Here is a 15,146-nt window from a genome sequence, read left to right as displayed (position 1 = left end):
CACATCATCTTCTACAGGCTACCCAGCTACCAATGCTGCTTCAGTAGTGGTAACTGTTCTATTTGAAAAAATACTGCTGGGTACTTGACCGGGGAGATCTGCAGTCAACAGAGGATTTAATAAATGTTTAAGAATAAAAAAAGATGGGACACTCAGTAGTGGCTACTGTGCAGACTGAACTCCATTCATGCATGTGTCTAGCTCTACTTCCTCTGCAACCACGTCTGACAAACCAGATATGGGTGAAATTGAGAAACTCGATTAAGTCAAAAATGAAAAAAATACATATGCAAGAGAAAACTGCACTGCCTTCAAAAGAAACAATCGAACAGGAGAAGCAAGTAGGCGAATCATAACGAGGCGTGTGCCGCCAATGTGCACTATACAGTCCCCAGGCAGTGCCTTCCTACCTTACTTCTTTCAGCTATTTAACTTTGTGAGATGCAAAGAGGTTGGATCAAGTTTAAACGACTGTGCTGCCCGTTTCACATCAAAGAATCAAGAACTACTGACAATAAAGGCCATGCCTGCCTCTCCCATCTGCCTGTCTGGCTGGCAGGGAAGGAAAAGAACTTGCACGTTGAAGGAAGAAGCTAGGTGGGACAACAGGGAAATCTAGAGTAAAACCCAAGCTGGCCTGAGGCGTCCTGCAGACTGTAAAATGCAGTTTAATCAAGAGTGTCATTTTTTTGTTCAAATTATTTTAATTATTGGAATGCACAATTTTTAATATGCAAGTAAAAAGTTTTAAAACCTGAATTAAAAAAATGAAAAAGATGCAGTCCTTAAAAATGCTCATTAATCTATAACTATCCAGCAAAACAGGCCAAATAATATCAAAATGGCAATGTGAAAAAAAATGAGTATCACTATTAAAAATGAGCTTTTAAAATAAAAATCAGGGGCCGGCCCGGTGGGACAAGCGCTTAAGTGTGCGCACTGCGCTGCGGCGGCCCAGGGTTCGCCAGTTCGGATCCCGGGTGCGCACCAATGCACTGCTTGGCAAGCCATGCTGTGGTGGCATCCCATATAAAGTGGAGGAAGATGGGCACAGGTGTTAGCCCAGGGCAAGTCTTCCTCAGCAAAAAAAGAGGAGGATTGGCAGATGTTAGCTCAGGGCTGATCTCCTCACAAAATAAATAAATAAAAATAAAAATAAAAATCAGAACTCATGCATATGTTAGTTACACTGAAAGGATATATCATTATCATTGTTCAAAACATTAACAAATATTTATTTAGGAACAGATATAAATCCAGCTTACTGAGCCACAAGAAAAAGTCTTATACTTTAGAGGCATTTTTTAAACCTTTAGTTAGCAATCTATTTGCAAATGGCTCCTTCAAAAACTAAATTTACATTCAAAGAATACCAGTGAAGATATTAAAACACTCTTTTCAAGTGCAAAAAAAAAACCATTCCAACAATTTTCAGTTCACAGCAGCACTGCTGAACCAAGGATACTGCTCCCTACCTCCTGATAGTTCTGTGACTTCTTTAAGAGAACAAATTCTACTCTATGCTCATTTTAAGAAAATGGACTTGGGGCTGGCCTGGTGGTGTAGTGGTTAAGTTCACATGCTCCGCTGCGGCGGCCCAGGGTTTGTCGGTTCAGATCCCGCACATGGACCTACACACTGCTCATCAACCCATGCTGTGGTGGCATCCCACATAAAAAATAGAGGAAGATTGGCACAGATGTTAGCTCAGCAACAATCTTCTTCAAGCAAAAAGAAAAAAAAAAAAGAAAGAAAATGGACTCTCACATTCAACAAAACACAACACCTGCCAAAACTTAAGCAGAGAGTAGTTTCAGAAGGAGAAAACCCATGTGAAAAGGAATAAAGCAAAGTAAAGAACTCCCAGGGTTTTCCCCATAAGATTATTCACTTTTACCTCTCCATTTGCCAATAGAGGTTAGAGGACATCTTCCTTCACTGGATCATTAAAAACTTCTCTAAATTTGGGGCTTGGGCTCAATACAGAGCAACATGTATTAGGAATAAAGATACTGTAAGGGGATTCTGTAAGAATATGGCAAAGGCATCAAGAAATGTTTTCCTTTGAGAGTTTTTCCCTGCTCAAACTTTAAAAAGTTCTGTATTTTATTTTAATAAGAGATAGGGTTCCCAAACAATTTTACTCTGCTCTTTGAGAAATCAAGAGATGCAGATATCCTCCTTCTATCAGAGGGAGTCATTTCTTCTCAGAAGCTAAACATAGGCAAGAGACAGATAATTTTTGGACCTGAGAAAGATACTAAGAATAGTGTCCCTAGCCAAAAAAAGCTTCACCCATTTAATATATTTCAAACGAATATGTGTAGATTACCTTATCTTTTTTTGCAATTAATACATATAAGTAAAATTAACAGTGGGGCTTGAAGACAGAAGATAAAAATAAGAAAAGAATAGAAGATGAGAGCTGGGGGACAGTGGATGAAGGTTATACAGCCTCAGAAGTACAAACGTAAAAGCAGTTTCTTCATACCTTAAACCACTTAAAGCCTAAATGACTGGTCTCATGCAATATTTCACTCAACAGCTTCAGACAGGCACTGAGTAGCAGAACAGTGGAAAAAAAATAAACAAGAAAGAGGGAAAGAAAAAAGCATGCAATTAAAAGCAAATTATATATAGCCACTTGGGAAGAGTTTCACAGTTTCTTACAAAGCTAACTATAGTCTTACAATAGAATCCAGCAATCACACTCCAAGATGTTTACCTAACTGAGTGCAAAATTTATTTCCACACAAAAACCTGCACATCAGTGTTTATAGAAGCTTTATTCATAATTGCCAAAAACTGAAAGCCTTTAACATGTTCTTCAATAAGTAAAGGAATAAACAAACTGCGGCACATCCATACAATGGAATATTATTCAGAAATAAAACAAAATGAGCTCTCAAGCCACAAAAAGACATGGAAGAACATTAAATGCAGAGGCTAAATGAAAGAAGCCATCATACTACATGATTCCAATTATATGACATTCTGGAAAAGGCAAAACTATAGAGACAGAAAAAAGATCAGGGATTGGAGAGATAGGGGAGGCATGAACAGGTGGACCACAAGGGATTTTTAGGGCAATGAAACTATTCTGTATGATACTGTAATGGTGGATACATGACATTATTCATTTGGCAAAACCTATAGAACCGTACAACATGAAGAGTGAACCAAGATGTAAACTATGGAGTAATTAATAATGTATCAATATTGGGTCACCAATTTTAACAAATGTATCACACCAATGCAAGACATTAATAACAGGGAAAACTGAGGTGGCGGAAGGAGTATACGGGAACTCTGTACTTTCTGCTCAACTTTTCTATAGACTGAAAAACTGATCTAAAAAAAGTCTATAATAAATAAATGAATGAATGAATGAATAAATCCACAAAAAAAGCACATTATAACCAGTTCACAGAATAGCTTAAAAAAAAAACACATAAAAGCAGTCTATATACCATAATGACATGATCTATTATTATCATTAATAGACAAAATTTCTACACAATCTCTGATATGTAAGACTTGTCACTAAATAATGATCCTGAAGCAGAAAGAAATCTTTATAGAAAGAAAAAAATGGAGAATAGTTTGAAAATAAAGGGAACAATGTAAAAAAAGTAAGAATCAAGGTAAAAGAAAATCCCTCCTCACTCCGGAACAATGGCTGTCCCCTTCCATTCTCTGAAGCTCTCCACTACCCACTACTCTATCTAACTGTACATTAGGAAATATTCAAATAGAAAGTGGACTAAGGCATTTATCTAATAACAGGGCACTGAAAGATATTCATTCTGTGAAAAGATCAATTTTCCTTCAGCTTTCCTTCAGCAAAGCTAATAAATGTCAGTTTGTCTTTCTTTCTATACTTTCTTTCTATATGACTCGAAAGAAACGATATCCTCACATCTAACACAGTTTTAATGGAACCTCCTTGTGGTACATACTACAATATGTCCGCTTTGAAAATGTACCCTTCTTCCTTGCGATACAACTACCTTAACTCACAAGAGCACTGATGGTCTGATCAAGGGGTTCCCCAAAAGATTCATGTTACCCTCTCATTGAACTTTTTACCTGTTTAGCATTTATATTTCTCCAACAAAGAAACAAAAAGGAAACAATCACTGAAAAAATTAAATATCATGAATCTCTGTGTGCGGTAGATTCAAAACCTCAAATCACACTCTCATAATGGGAAATGAGATTAGAGCCTTCACTTGTTAAAACTATTTCTTCCATTCACATCTCCCATCTTTAGTTATTTTTCCTAATAAAAAGTTAAAAGCAAGAGTATGGGGATCTAAAAAGATGTAAAAAAATATATAAAACAAACAGCAACAGCAGAGCTCTTTAACAAGTCACCTCAAGGTTAAGATATGCAGACCCGGGACTCTCAAGTGTCATGATACCTATGTCCTTCATACCTGGTAATAACTTGTTAAAACTTTTACTGTTTTTTTGAACAAGGCAGAGTATAAAATAAATAATCTATCTGCTATTTAAAATTAACATCTTTGACTCAGAAATATTTGTATTTTCCCATTCCATTTTAAAGCAGGGTTGTGCCCAGTCTTGTAACAGACAGACAAGTTCCATTTCATCTCATCAGATATGAGCATATACCACATAAATATATATGAAATAAGTTCCAAATTATTAATGCAGAGACCTCTGCATTAACACAAGTCAATTCTCATGTAACTATATTTCAATTCTTATTTAAATCTAAATACTACTTGATGAAGTGCTTTTGAAACCCTATAAACATAGATTATGTATAGTTTACCTAAACTATACTGGTTAGGTTTTACCTTTTGTTTAACCAGCAGCATTGCCAGTAACTGTATAAAATAGCAGACCTGTTTTTCAGCATTGGTCCTGGCTGATTCCTCTTGTGCTAGCACCATTTCTCGCTCTGCAGTTATCTGTACACTTTCTCTTAGTGCTTCTTCCAGCTCTTCAATCCTGTCATCCTTCTTACGGAGACTGTCCTGGAAAATGATGGAAGACTAGGTGAAGTAGACTAGTAAGTCAACCCAAGGAGAGCCTATTTATCAAGAAACGGGTATTTGCTTATTAAATGTTCTTCCCTTCAGAAGTAAACCCAGGCCAAAAAAGATATCTTCAAAGAGGAAAGAATAAAACAAGGGAAGAAAGAAGTAAAGGAGGTTGAAGAAGTATATTATTAAGAGCAAAGGGTCAAGCTAGTTAAGCAAGAGAAACTTGTGATCAACTTGTTCTCCATAACAGAGAGAACAAAATTGTTTGTGTTAGGCAGCACAGGTAGCAAGGGCTTGATTATTTAATAGCGCAAAGTTGTTTTTGAACTACTCTCTAAACTGTGCTTAAAGCCAGCTTTGATGAAGCCTAAGTAGTAAGACTCTACATCAAAACATTCTCTTTCCCTGCAAAGTTAAGCCTAGATGAAAAAGTTAAGTAAGTAGCATGATCTTTCAGACTATAATCCTCATACAGACATTTGTTGGCAAACTAATTTTTAAAAAAATGAAAAAGGAGATTTTTTCCTAATGAATTCAAGAAAGCCAAATTTTCTCTTAATCTCACATGAGAAAACTAAAAATGATAACTGGATGTTAAATGACTGGTCTGGTTCAAGATGAGTAATTTAGTTAGCCAACCAAACCCTACTAGGCCTGATATTCTACACAGGTTTAAAAAGTAACTTTTGGGGAGGTGAATATGGATTTCTATCAGAAAGACAGACAAAATCCTACAGGACTTTAAGATTACGTAAGATAGGAGATTTTAAAATAAGAAGGATAAATGAAGGAGCATTTAAGAGGATGAAGAACTGGATTCATCAGGTTATTATAAGCATTTTGTTTTTTAATTCTTATAGAACCAGAAGATTAAGAATAAAGTGCTACTTTTGATTAATATATGAAACAAAATAACAAGATTTTCTAAATCATTCTCCAACTTTCAGAATACTCATATCAGCAAAAGATATCAAAGGATTTAGTATTTTGTCTATGCAACTCTCATTTAATTATATAGTAGTCCACTTTTATAAGTACAAGGTAAAAGAAAGTCCTTTTTTGACAACTTCAGGAATCTTTTGTCTTCAGGAATCTAGAACTTGAAATCTGCCAAAGATAAATCAGATTTTTCTCCCAAATTTGAAGGAATGGCATCTATTACTTAACATCTTTCCTATTAAAAAGGTGATAAATCTTTTGCACTCTCTCATTTTTCTTAATTAAAAAAAATGAGATTTAGAAAAAAGAATATTCACATTTTGGTGATACATGTTATGTTCATTTTTTTTAAATGTTTTCGTTCTTCTCGGAGATAATGTTACAAAATATTCTAATTTAGTCCCATAAGTAAGGTTTTGTTTTATGCAGGGCAGTTTAGCTATATCAAAAAATGTTCTTTGTTAAAATCTTAATGCCAGTTTGCTTGCCTTGAACAGCAGAGCACAGTGAGGGTTTCTAAAACGATGCCAAGCCAAGAGGGACAAGAAATAATGACAGTAAAAACAAAGGCCAAGGTAGGTTCTTTTGATTCAAAGAACATGAAATGTAACGAAAGGATTATGCGGAAATGGATGGATGCAATGATCAGTTAGTTCAGTCCTCTCAAATCCTCTAATGAATAACTACATTTGGAGTAACATGGATTCTGAACTACAGATTGCTGTAAGCAAAAAGAAACACTAATGTTTCCCATTATCAACTTGCTGTGAATAACTCAGTATTATGTTTTTGTCCAGTCTATTATATCCTTCACTCTTAAACTGTCTTTTGAAGATCTCCTGAGACGCTTCTGTTATCCTAACATAAATTGAGGCTGAAAAAGTTATTCCAAATAACTTCCCAGGAACCAATTTCAAACAAACAGGTTAACTTGCACTTCGGCATGGATTGAAAAACAGCCTTGTGGCCTTATCAGTAAAACTTTTTTCAGAGAGAGGATGATTAGTAATTTGTCATAATGCAGATGATCGGTGCAGGTTTTCATACTGAAAGTTTCCTCGAAACCAGTGTAAAGCCAGAGCCAACAGAGGAGCTCAGTATGCAAGACCAATTACTTAAGAAAAGTCTTCTGGACTTAACGGCAAAGCTTGGTTCAAAATATTTCTCTATAATAAGGACAAAGAACAAAAGCCAAGTGAAACCACAAATAAAGAGAAAAGGAGAGGATTGTTAAACAATATTTACGAGATACTATAAATTGCATAACATTTCAATGTAAAACTAGGTATGGAACCATCTGCTCTAAGGACACCATAGTAAACCAGGGTAGTAACGGGAGAACAAAGATAGCAAATGCCCTCATCACGTTCATCGACAAAGTCCTTGACTACTTAATCCATCTAGTGAGTGAAATTTAGCTCCAGTTCTGTTTTTGGAATCTTAAGAGATATCTGCTAAGGCAAACCAAGGAAGTTTCCTTTGTACTGAACTACACCTTGAATCTATTTCATTTAATAAAATATTGAACCAGTGCCAGAAATAAACAGAACCTTTTAGTTCTACAAATATTGAAGCCCTAAACACACTGCTAGGTCATATTTATAATTATTCTTTCTCGAAGACTAAGTACATTCTTCTGTACTTAGATTATAACATGAGTACTCTATTTTTTTTAAGTTTAGAATACTAGAGAAAAGATCTTAAAAAGTTTTAGAAAGGCAAAAAATGATTACTCACAAAGAATAAAAAATTGGAAGGCAATGGAATTTTTAATGGCAACACAGGAAACTAGAAGACAACTGAGGTAATACCTTCAACCTCTGAGGGAAAGATGATTTCTGATCCAGAATTCTATATCCAAATTATCAATCAAATGTGAGGGTAGGGGGCTGGCCCAGTGGCACAGCGGTTAGGTTCGCATGTGCCACTTCAGCGGCCCGGGGTTCGCCGGTTTTGATCATGGGCGCAGACCTACTCACTGCTCATCAAGCCATGCTGCGGCAGCATCCCACATAGAAGAGTTACAACTCTGCAACTATGACACACAATTATGTACTAGGGCTTTGGGGAGAAAAGGGAAAAAGAGGAAGATTGGCAGTAGATGTTAGCTCAGGGCCAATCTTCCTCAAAAAAAAAAATGTGAGGGTAGAATGCAAAATCTGAAAAAAGTTATCTCACATTACAGACTCTCTCAGAAAGCTACCAGGGATGTGCTCTATCAAGGTGAAGAAGTAAACCCAGAAAGAGGAAGACATGGGATCCAGAAAAAAGGAGATCTATCACAAGTGAGTGGTGGTAAAGGGAACCTCAAGGGTGACAGCAAGGCTAGAGAATAAGTACAGTTTGGAGCAGAGGAAAGAAACTTGAGGAAAGATGTTTCCAAGAAAAAAAGGGGATGTATAGATTACCTGAGGTTATCCCTTTAATAAGGGATGATGTCTTTTACAATAGAAACAATATTGGGAGAAATGTTACAGTTTGAGAAAGGAATTTGGGAAGAAACTGGTGATATGCATACAAGTAACTAATAAAACAAACAAAAATCCCAAAGCAATTATTACCACCAGGAAAAACTAAAAGTACAATAAAGGAAATGTAATCACAATATGATATGTGCCTTAGACACAAAAATGTACAACTTGATATAACTATGGGAAAGCTAGAAAGAGGGAAGTGTGTGGCGTGGGGCTGCGTAAAAAAGCTAATTCCTCATCATTCATGATAAGAAGTCAATAGGTAACTAATGTCCAAATAAGAAAAATAATGAAACAATAATATAAGAATATTATTTGGAAAGGTGGAAATAAACAGCAGAAGAAACAACTAAAAGTGATTGTCTCAGAGGAGGAGGAATCAAGGTTAGACAAGAATGAGGTAGAGACTATTATTATCTATTATAAGCCATGTAGTATTATTTCACTTTCGGTATGATATAAATACATATTGTTCTGAAAAAAATCAAAATCAAATTAAAAAATATGTTAAAAGAATAGCACATTCTGCAAATAAACTAATAAGAATATAAAGAGAACTTTGGGAAATAGTTATAAATGTGGTGACTATTTCAGATACTGATTTTTTGTGTGTGTGTGAGGAATATTATCCCTGAACTAACATCCGTTGCCAATCCTCCTCTTTTTGCTGAGGAAGATCGGCCCTGGGCTAACATCCATGCCCATCTTCCTCTACTTTATATGGGACGCCACCACAGCATGGCTTGACAAGCGGTGCGTCGGTTGGTGCCCAGGATCCGAATCTGCGAACCCCGGGCTGCCAAAGCGGAGCGCGTGAACTTACCCGCTATGCCACCGGGCTGGCCACCAGACACTGACATTTTAAACATATGGGTTACCTATTTACTGTGGAAAGAGAAAAGTAGACTAGGCAAATATATCTCAAGACAGAGCTAATGGCAAAAAAAAAGTTTAAGAGGAAAAAATGTATGAATTTTAAGTCGTGCTCTTCAGTTTTTTTATTGAAAAGTCCTGTGAATTCCTTCATGCCAATAATTTGCATGAGTCAAAATTATGATGAGAAATACCTTTTAGTCTTTAGGTAACTGTTGGATAGTCAAAATAAGAACATTTTTTAAAAGGACAATATATTGCAATAAGTTGTGCTATTATTCTGAAGATTCTAAACATACCTAAAGCTTAAATAGCCCAAGAGCAGATGTCTGAGACACAGCACCAAGCCAAGAGCTTTCAAAGTTGTCCCCTGTCCCCCTTTCTGTGCAAATAGTTTCCCTTTTCTTTTCATACCTATTAAAATACTAGTCAGTAGGGGCCGGCCCCATGGCTTGGCGGTTGAGTGCGTGCGCTCCGCTGCTGGTGGCCCGGGTTCGGATCCCAGGTGCGCACCGGCGCGCCGCTCCTCCGGCCGTGCTGAGGCCGTGTCCCGCGTACAGCGGCTGGAGGGATGTGCAGCTATGACATGCAGCTATCTACTGGGGCTTTGGGGGAAAAAATAAATAAAGTTTAAAAAAAAAAATACTAGTCAGTAGATTTTGGTGATAAAGTTTGACACAGAATTCTAGTGATAAAACTGTTCATCTACACTATACGGTGTATTTTGATTTGAAGGAAGAGAAAAATCTCTAATCTGTTCAACGCCTGAACTTTGAGTAGAAGTGCCAGTTATCACCAGCTTCTCTGAATATGTGTAAGCCAATAAAATGTCAGTTGGTAAATTCAGAAACTGTGAAACACAACTTGGTATACTTCTGCTCTCAGGCCCAGGCTCAAGGAAGTAAGAGGATGTGCGGAAGTCCTTCTTGGTGGCTCAAATAGTGAGAGTGATTATACCAGGTACAGCCTAAGGCCCTGAATATGCACTTTACATTCCTAACTATACTTTTTCTCTCAAAAAGTCCACATTCACCAGTCTTCAAGAGAAATCATGAGGCAGTCATGCCATTCTGACTCTCTGATCCTAGAGAAATCTACAGAGAATCTCTGAAATTCCTAATCCCTACTATCCCCAGGATATTCCACAGGTTTGAAGGATCTGAGGCATTCAGAAAGTAGAAAGATGACTTACTGGAACTAAATGTAGATAGCGATTAAAGTTAAGGTATAACATGCCACATTAAAGTTTGAGAAAATCAAACTTCCTGTTGTTTATATGCATTGTTGATTTGCTTCTAGCTTGGAATAAAGTCTTAACTTCCTCAGCTAAATACATTATTTGTGCTGTCCAATATTGAAACCACTAGTCACATGTGGCTACTGAGCACTTAAAATGTGGCTAGTCGAAACTGAAATATGCTACAAATACATACTAAATTTCGAAGACCTAGTACCAAAAAAAAAAAGAATGTAAAATATTTCATTAATAATCTTCACATTGACTATATACTGAAATCGTAATATTTTGGATATCTTGGATTAAATAAAATACATTTTTAAAATTAATGTCATGTTTTTAGTTTTTTTAATGAAGCTATTAGAAAATTCAAAATTATACATGTGCTCACCTTATATTTCTTCTGGACAACGCTACTAGCTAGAACAGTTTTTACATATGAAATGTATCTATAAAAGGCTATACAACACATCACATTTTATATAAATTCATAACTCTTTTCTTAGCTTATCAGCACACAAATATGAGTTACACTGAGAATCCTTATGGCCAATACTGCCAAAAGCTCTAACAACCCTCAGTGGTGTTACCATGATCATGATTATATCATGCTATCATATCACTGTGGTGATAACATTAATAAAACAAATTCAAATACCACTTACTCTTCTGACAACAGAGAAATCAAAATGTGCATTAAAGGGAAAAAATTCAGGCATACAGCAGATCACTTTAATATCTAGGATATAAAGTATCTGTTATTAGTTTTTTATTGTTATATAACAAGTTACCTCAAAACTTAGCAGCTTAAAACAGTGACCATTTTTTATCTCACACAGTTTCTGTGGGTCAGGAACTCAAAAGCAGCTTAGCCAAAAAGTTAGCAAAAAGTCTGGTTCCAGGGTGTATCACGGGATTACAGTCAAGACATCAGCTAGAATTTTGCTTCCACTTACATGGCTGGCAAGTTGGTGATAGCTACTGACAAGGGGCCTCTGTTCCTCTCCACAGGGCTGCTTCAGTGTCATTACGACATGGCACCTGGCTTTCCTCAGAGCAAGTGATCCAAGAGAGCAAGGCAGAAGCATCAATGTCTTTTATGATCTAGCTTCAGAAGTCATCACTTCTGACATTTTCTGTTGTTCACATAGATTAATCCTGACACAACGTGGGAGAGGACTACCCAAGGGCATGAATACCAGGAGGTAAGTATGATTTGGGGCGATCTTGGAAGATGGTTATCATAGTACCCAAGGGTGTAGCTCCAGTACAAGAAAACTGGATTATCAATAAAGCAATGAAGAATGAAAGCAGAGATTATCAAAATTGCTTCTGAGAGAAAAATATCTGTTAGGATAACAGGACCTTTACTACAAAGACACAGCTTTTGATTACATTAAAACAGAACTCAATATGCCTAAATGTAAAAGGCAGATATTAAGGAGACTTCACAAAATTGAGATATGGATCAGCATATCGTTGGATATGAGATAAGCAAAATATTCATTCTGTCAGGAATTATTCAGAATAAAATCTGCAACTGGATTGAGTTTTAATGAGAGACGTTTTCTTGTGATTATGGTAAAATTTAGAGTAATCCAGCTTAATTCATTAATAAGTACTAAGAATACTCAATGACATGTCAATCAAAGTTCAACTGAAAAAAACTATTGGGCAAATATTTAGAGAGCTATACAATATTAATAAGTTTAGTCTTTACATTTTAGTGAAGTTCCTTCCTTTTGGGAATCAACTCATTCTTTAAGAAAATATGAGAACGAAATATTCAGAGTCCTGTTGGCCCCACTGAGTAAAGACTCTGTTCCCTCACGAATTTTCATTATAATTGATTCTTTAAGACAGACAGGTGGAAAAGTCACAAAATTTAGCCAAAAGTAAGAATTTAATTTAAAATTACAAAGAGAGGAATTATTTGTACTGTTTTGAGTTACTTTCTAGCACTCATTATTTGGAAGAAAAATATTAAATTGGCAGCCTGGGGGAAAAAGACTAAGTAGAGAAAGAGTATTCAATTTCATTTACCTGCTCTAATTTGGATATTTCACCCTGTTTAACCAATTCAGGCAACCCAAAATTCTGACATAGTTATCTGAAGACAGTAAAGGAACATGCTTTACCATTTTAAATAGTTCATATCACTTAAAATGAAAGCAATATCTTTAGAATTCTACTTCAACTGCTATAAATTATGTTTGCACTCATCAAAACTAACACAGACCAGTTTTCCTACCACTGGATTAGGTACTGAAGCCTACTTATTATGCCAACATTCTTATTAACAAAGGTCAAATGAGACCATTTCATTCACAGAGTATAGGAATCAAAGCAGGAGGTTTGTGTGATTTGTTTTTGGGGAGATGGTAGAGGGAGAGAGAGAGGAAATGGGAAGCTACCAAAGAATTCCTCATATCCTTAAGTAAGAAGACCCCTATATTCAAACGAGATTAGGGCAAAAACTGTGACAGCTGTAAGTGCAACTTCACTTAGGCAGACCCTTTAGCAAAACCCATACTACTCCCCAATACATTCCTCTGAACTTTGCTTCTTGACATCAGCTCTGTCAACATCAAGCTATATAGCTCTGTAGCTGTAAGACTCTAGTCTCCACTGCCTTTCTTTCAAATCAAACATTCAAAAAGGAAAGCAAAGGCAAAAAGAAAAATAGCAACTAAAAATTAATTTTTGGTTCTCTTCAAACATCTCCCTCAAAATTAAAAGGAAAAAGGCTCAATAATACAGTAACATAAAAAGAAATCACTTGATGATGACAGATCTTATTAAGCTTTTCCCTCTTTCAGCTGCAGAAAGAAGGTGACTGCAGATTTCACACAGATTATCCAAGGTAACACAGCCTCCCATGTTCACTCATCCCTTTCCCAACTCAGACTCTGCCATGGTTATGGAGGTCATTTATTTGGGTTATTATTAAGAGCTGCCTCCTTTGGAGTAAATACCACTTACCAGAGAGACTTTAATACGTTCTGAAAGATATTAACGTTAACTGCTATCCATTATCCTTAATGTAAAGAGACAGTAGTTCTTTATCCCCCTCAACCCCACTGCTTATTCTTCCTCCCTCTTCCCTATCCCCAAGCATATAAACACATGCAGAAGATTTCATTAAAATCATTCAACATGTCAGAATTCAATTACCAATTGCTCAGAAGCTTAGTGGGGAAAAAAGAAACTGAAGCCAGATGCATCGATGAACTCAATGTTAAGAAAAGAAAGCTAGCCTAATACACAGAATTTAGATACACACCAACTACTTTTTATTATAAGGAAATGTTTTGTGTTAAAATTTAAAGATATTTTCTTCCTCCTTCTCTTTTAAAGTCCCTCAATTATCTTCCCCCCACCCCCCGTTAGAGCAGAACTCTGTTATAACCTCAATAGTTAAAAATCAAAGTCAAAATAAAAGCAGATGAATTTCATTAAAGAAATGGGAACACACATATAAAATGATGTTTTATATAAATAACTTTTGCAGAGCATCTAATACAAATATTCCATATACATTGGTGAGTTTCTCATCTTGAAAACTCTGGTACTGGGTATCAGAAACTCGGGCAAGGACATGGGGTTTCCCTAATCTTATGACAGGTCTCCTCTGATTGGTAATTGGCAGCTTGGCTATCAAATGAAACTGAATTCTGGCCACGTGGAAAAGTATCTATAAAGTACATTTCAAACACTGCCGAGTTTCTTGACCTTAGGACTTGTTTAGCATTTTTTCTAAATGGTAAAGAGCGGCACAGTTTGAGCTAAAAGCTCTAAAAAGTCGCATACACGCCAACAATTTGAGTAGGTGCTTCACCTGAAGGAAAACGGAATCTTCAAGTTAATTTCAGCAACCGTCCAGAGTGTTATAAAAACAGACGCTGATCTGCATGTACACTTTTCCAGTGTAATCCCTAACTCCATCTAATATTTGTCGAAAACACCGTGAAAACTCACCTATGCCCATAGTCTAGACAGAAAAAGCCCTGTTTTTGCCAAGAAAAAAAATTAATTAAAAAGAAAGAAATGATATAGAATTAAATCTTTAACTATGTCGAGAAGGTCTATTAAGAAGAAATCAAAATTTATTTTTACAACAAGAAGAACATTAATACATTAGAGGTATCTAGCATGTGACACATCACATAGTGTCTCTAGAAAGACATCAGACAATCTTAACTTTTTAAAAAGTTTTCTTAAATAATTATCCCCATGGCCAATGTGAAAGCCAAGGATAAACAGTCTTCATCTCAGAAAGGAAAAAAAATCTCTTACCAAAATGGAAGAAACTTTTTTTGTAGATAGAACAAATCAAATCAAATTTTAAAGAAAAACACAAATATTTCACTGATTCTGCATCTAAAAGAGAATAGGCCTAAATATATGTAAAGCTGATTTCCCCTATCTATATGTATTTCTATTGTTTTCACTTTCTTTGAACTAATATTCTTAATACAGGTTTCCCCACTATCCGAAAGTAGAGCGTTCCTGTGAAAGCTTTGTAAACCGAAATGGCATCAAGTGAAAACATGCAAAAGCATTTCGTAAAAGTGAAAATCGCCTTCGGATTTCTTTTGGTTAGTGAAA

General features: G+C 36.0%; 1 protein-coding gene and 1 pseudogene across 14 annotated transcripts in view; one reads left to right on the top strand and one right to left on the bottom strand.

The window, feature by feature from the left end:
- ERC1 (ELKS/RAB6-interacting/CAST family member 1) overlaps positions 1-15,146 on the bottom strand; it is a 544,778-nt gene that overhangs the window by 281,805 nt on the left and 247,827 nt on the right. For 11 of the 14 annotated variants that reach the window (XM_058559107.1, XM_058559106.1, XM_058559105.1 and 8 more), the window contains one exon: positions 4,875-5,006. The exons of the other annotated variants lie outside the window; for them this stretch is intronic. In XM_058559107.1, the coding sequence (XP_058415090.1) occupies positions 4,875-5,006 (132 nt within the window). The remainder of the gene's footprint in view (positions 1-4,874; positions 5,007-15,146) is intronic. 14 annotated transcript variants of the gene reach the window in all.
- Positions 144-374, top strand: LOC131416501 (thymosin beta-4-like; annotated as a pseudogene).

Source organism: Diceros bicornis, chromosome 17, assembly GCF_020826845.1.
Source record: "Diceros bicornis minor isolate mBicDic1 chromosome 17, mDicBic1.mat.cur, whole genome shotgun sequence".
Taxonomy (NCBI): Eukaryota; Metazoa; Chordata; class Mammalia; order Perissodactyla; family Rhinocerotidae; genus Diceros; species Diceros bicornis.
The sequence above is the reverse complement of the archived record's forward strand: the minus strand, read 5'-3'. Positions and strand labels throughout refer to the sequence as shown.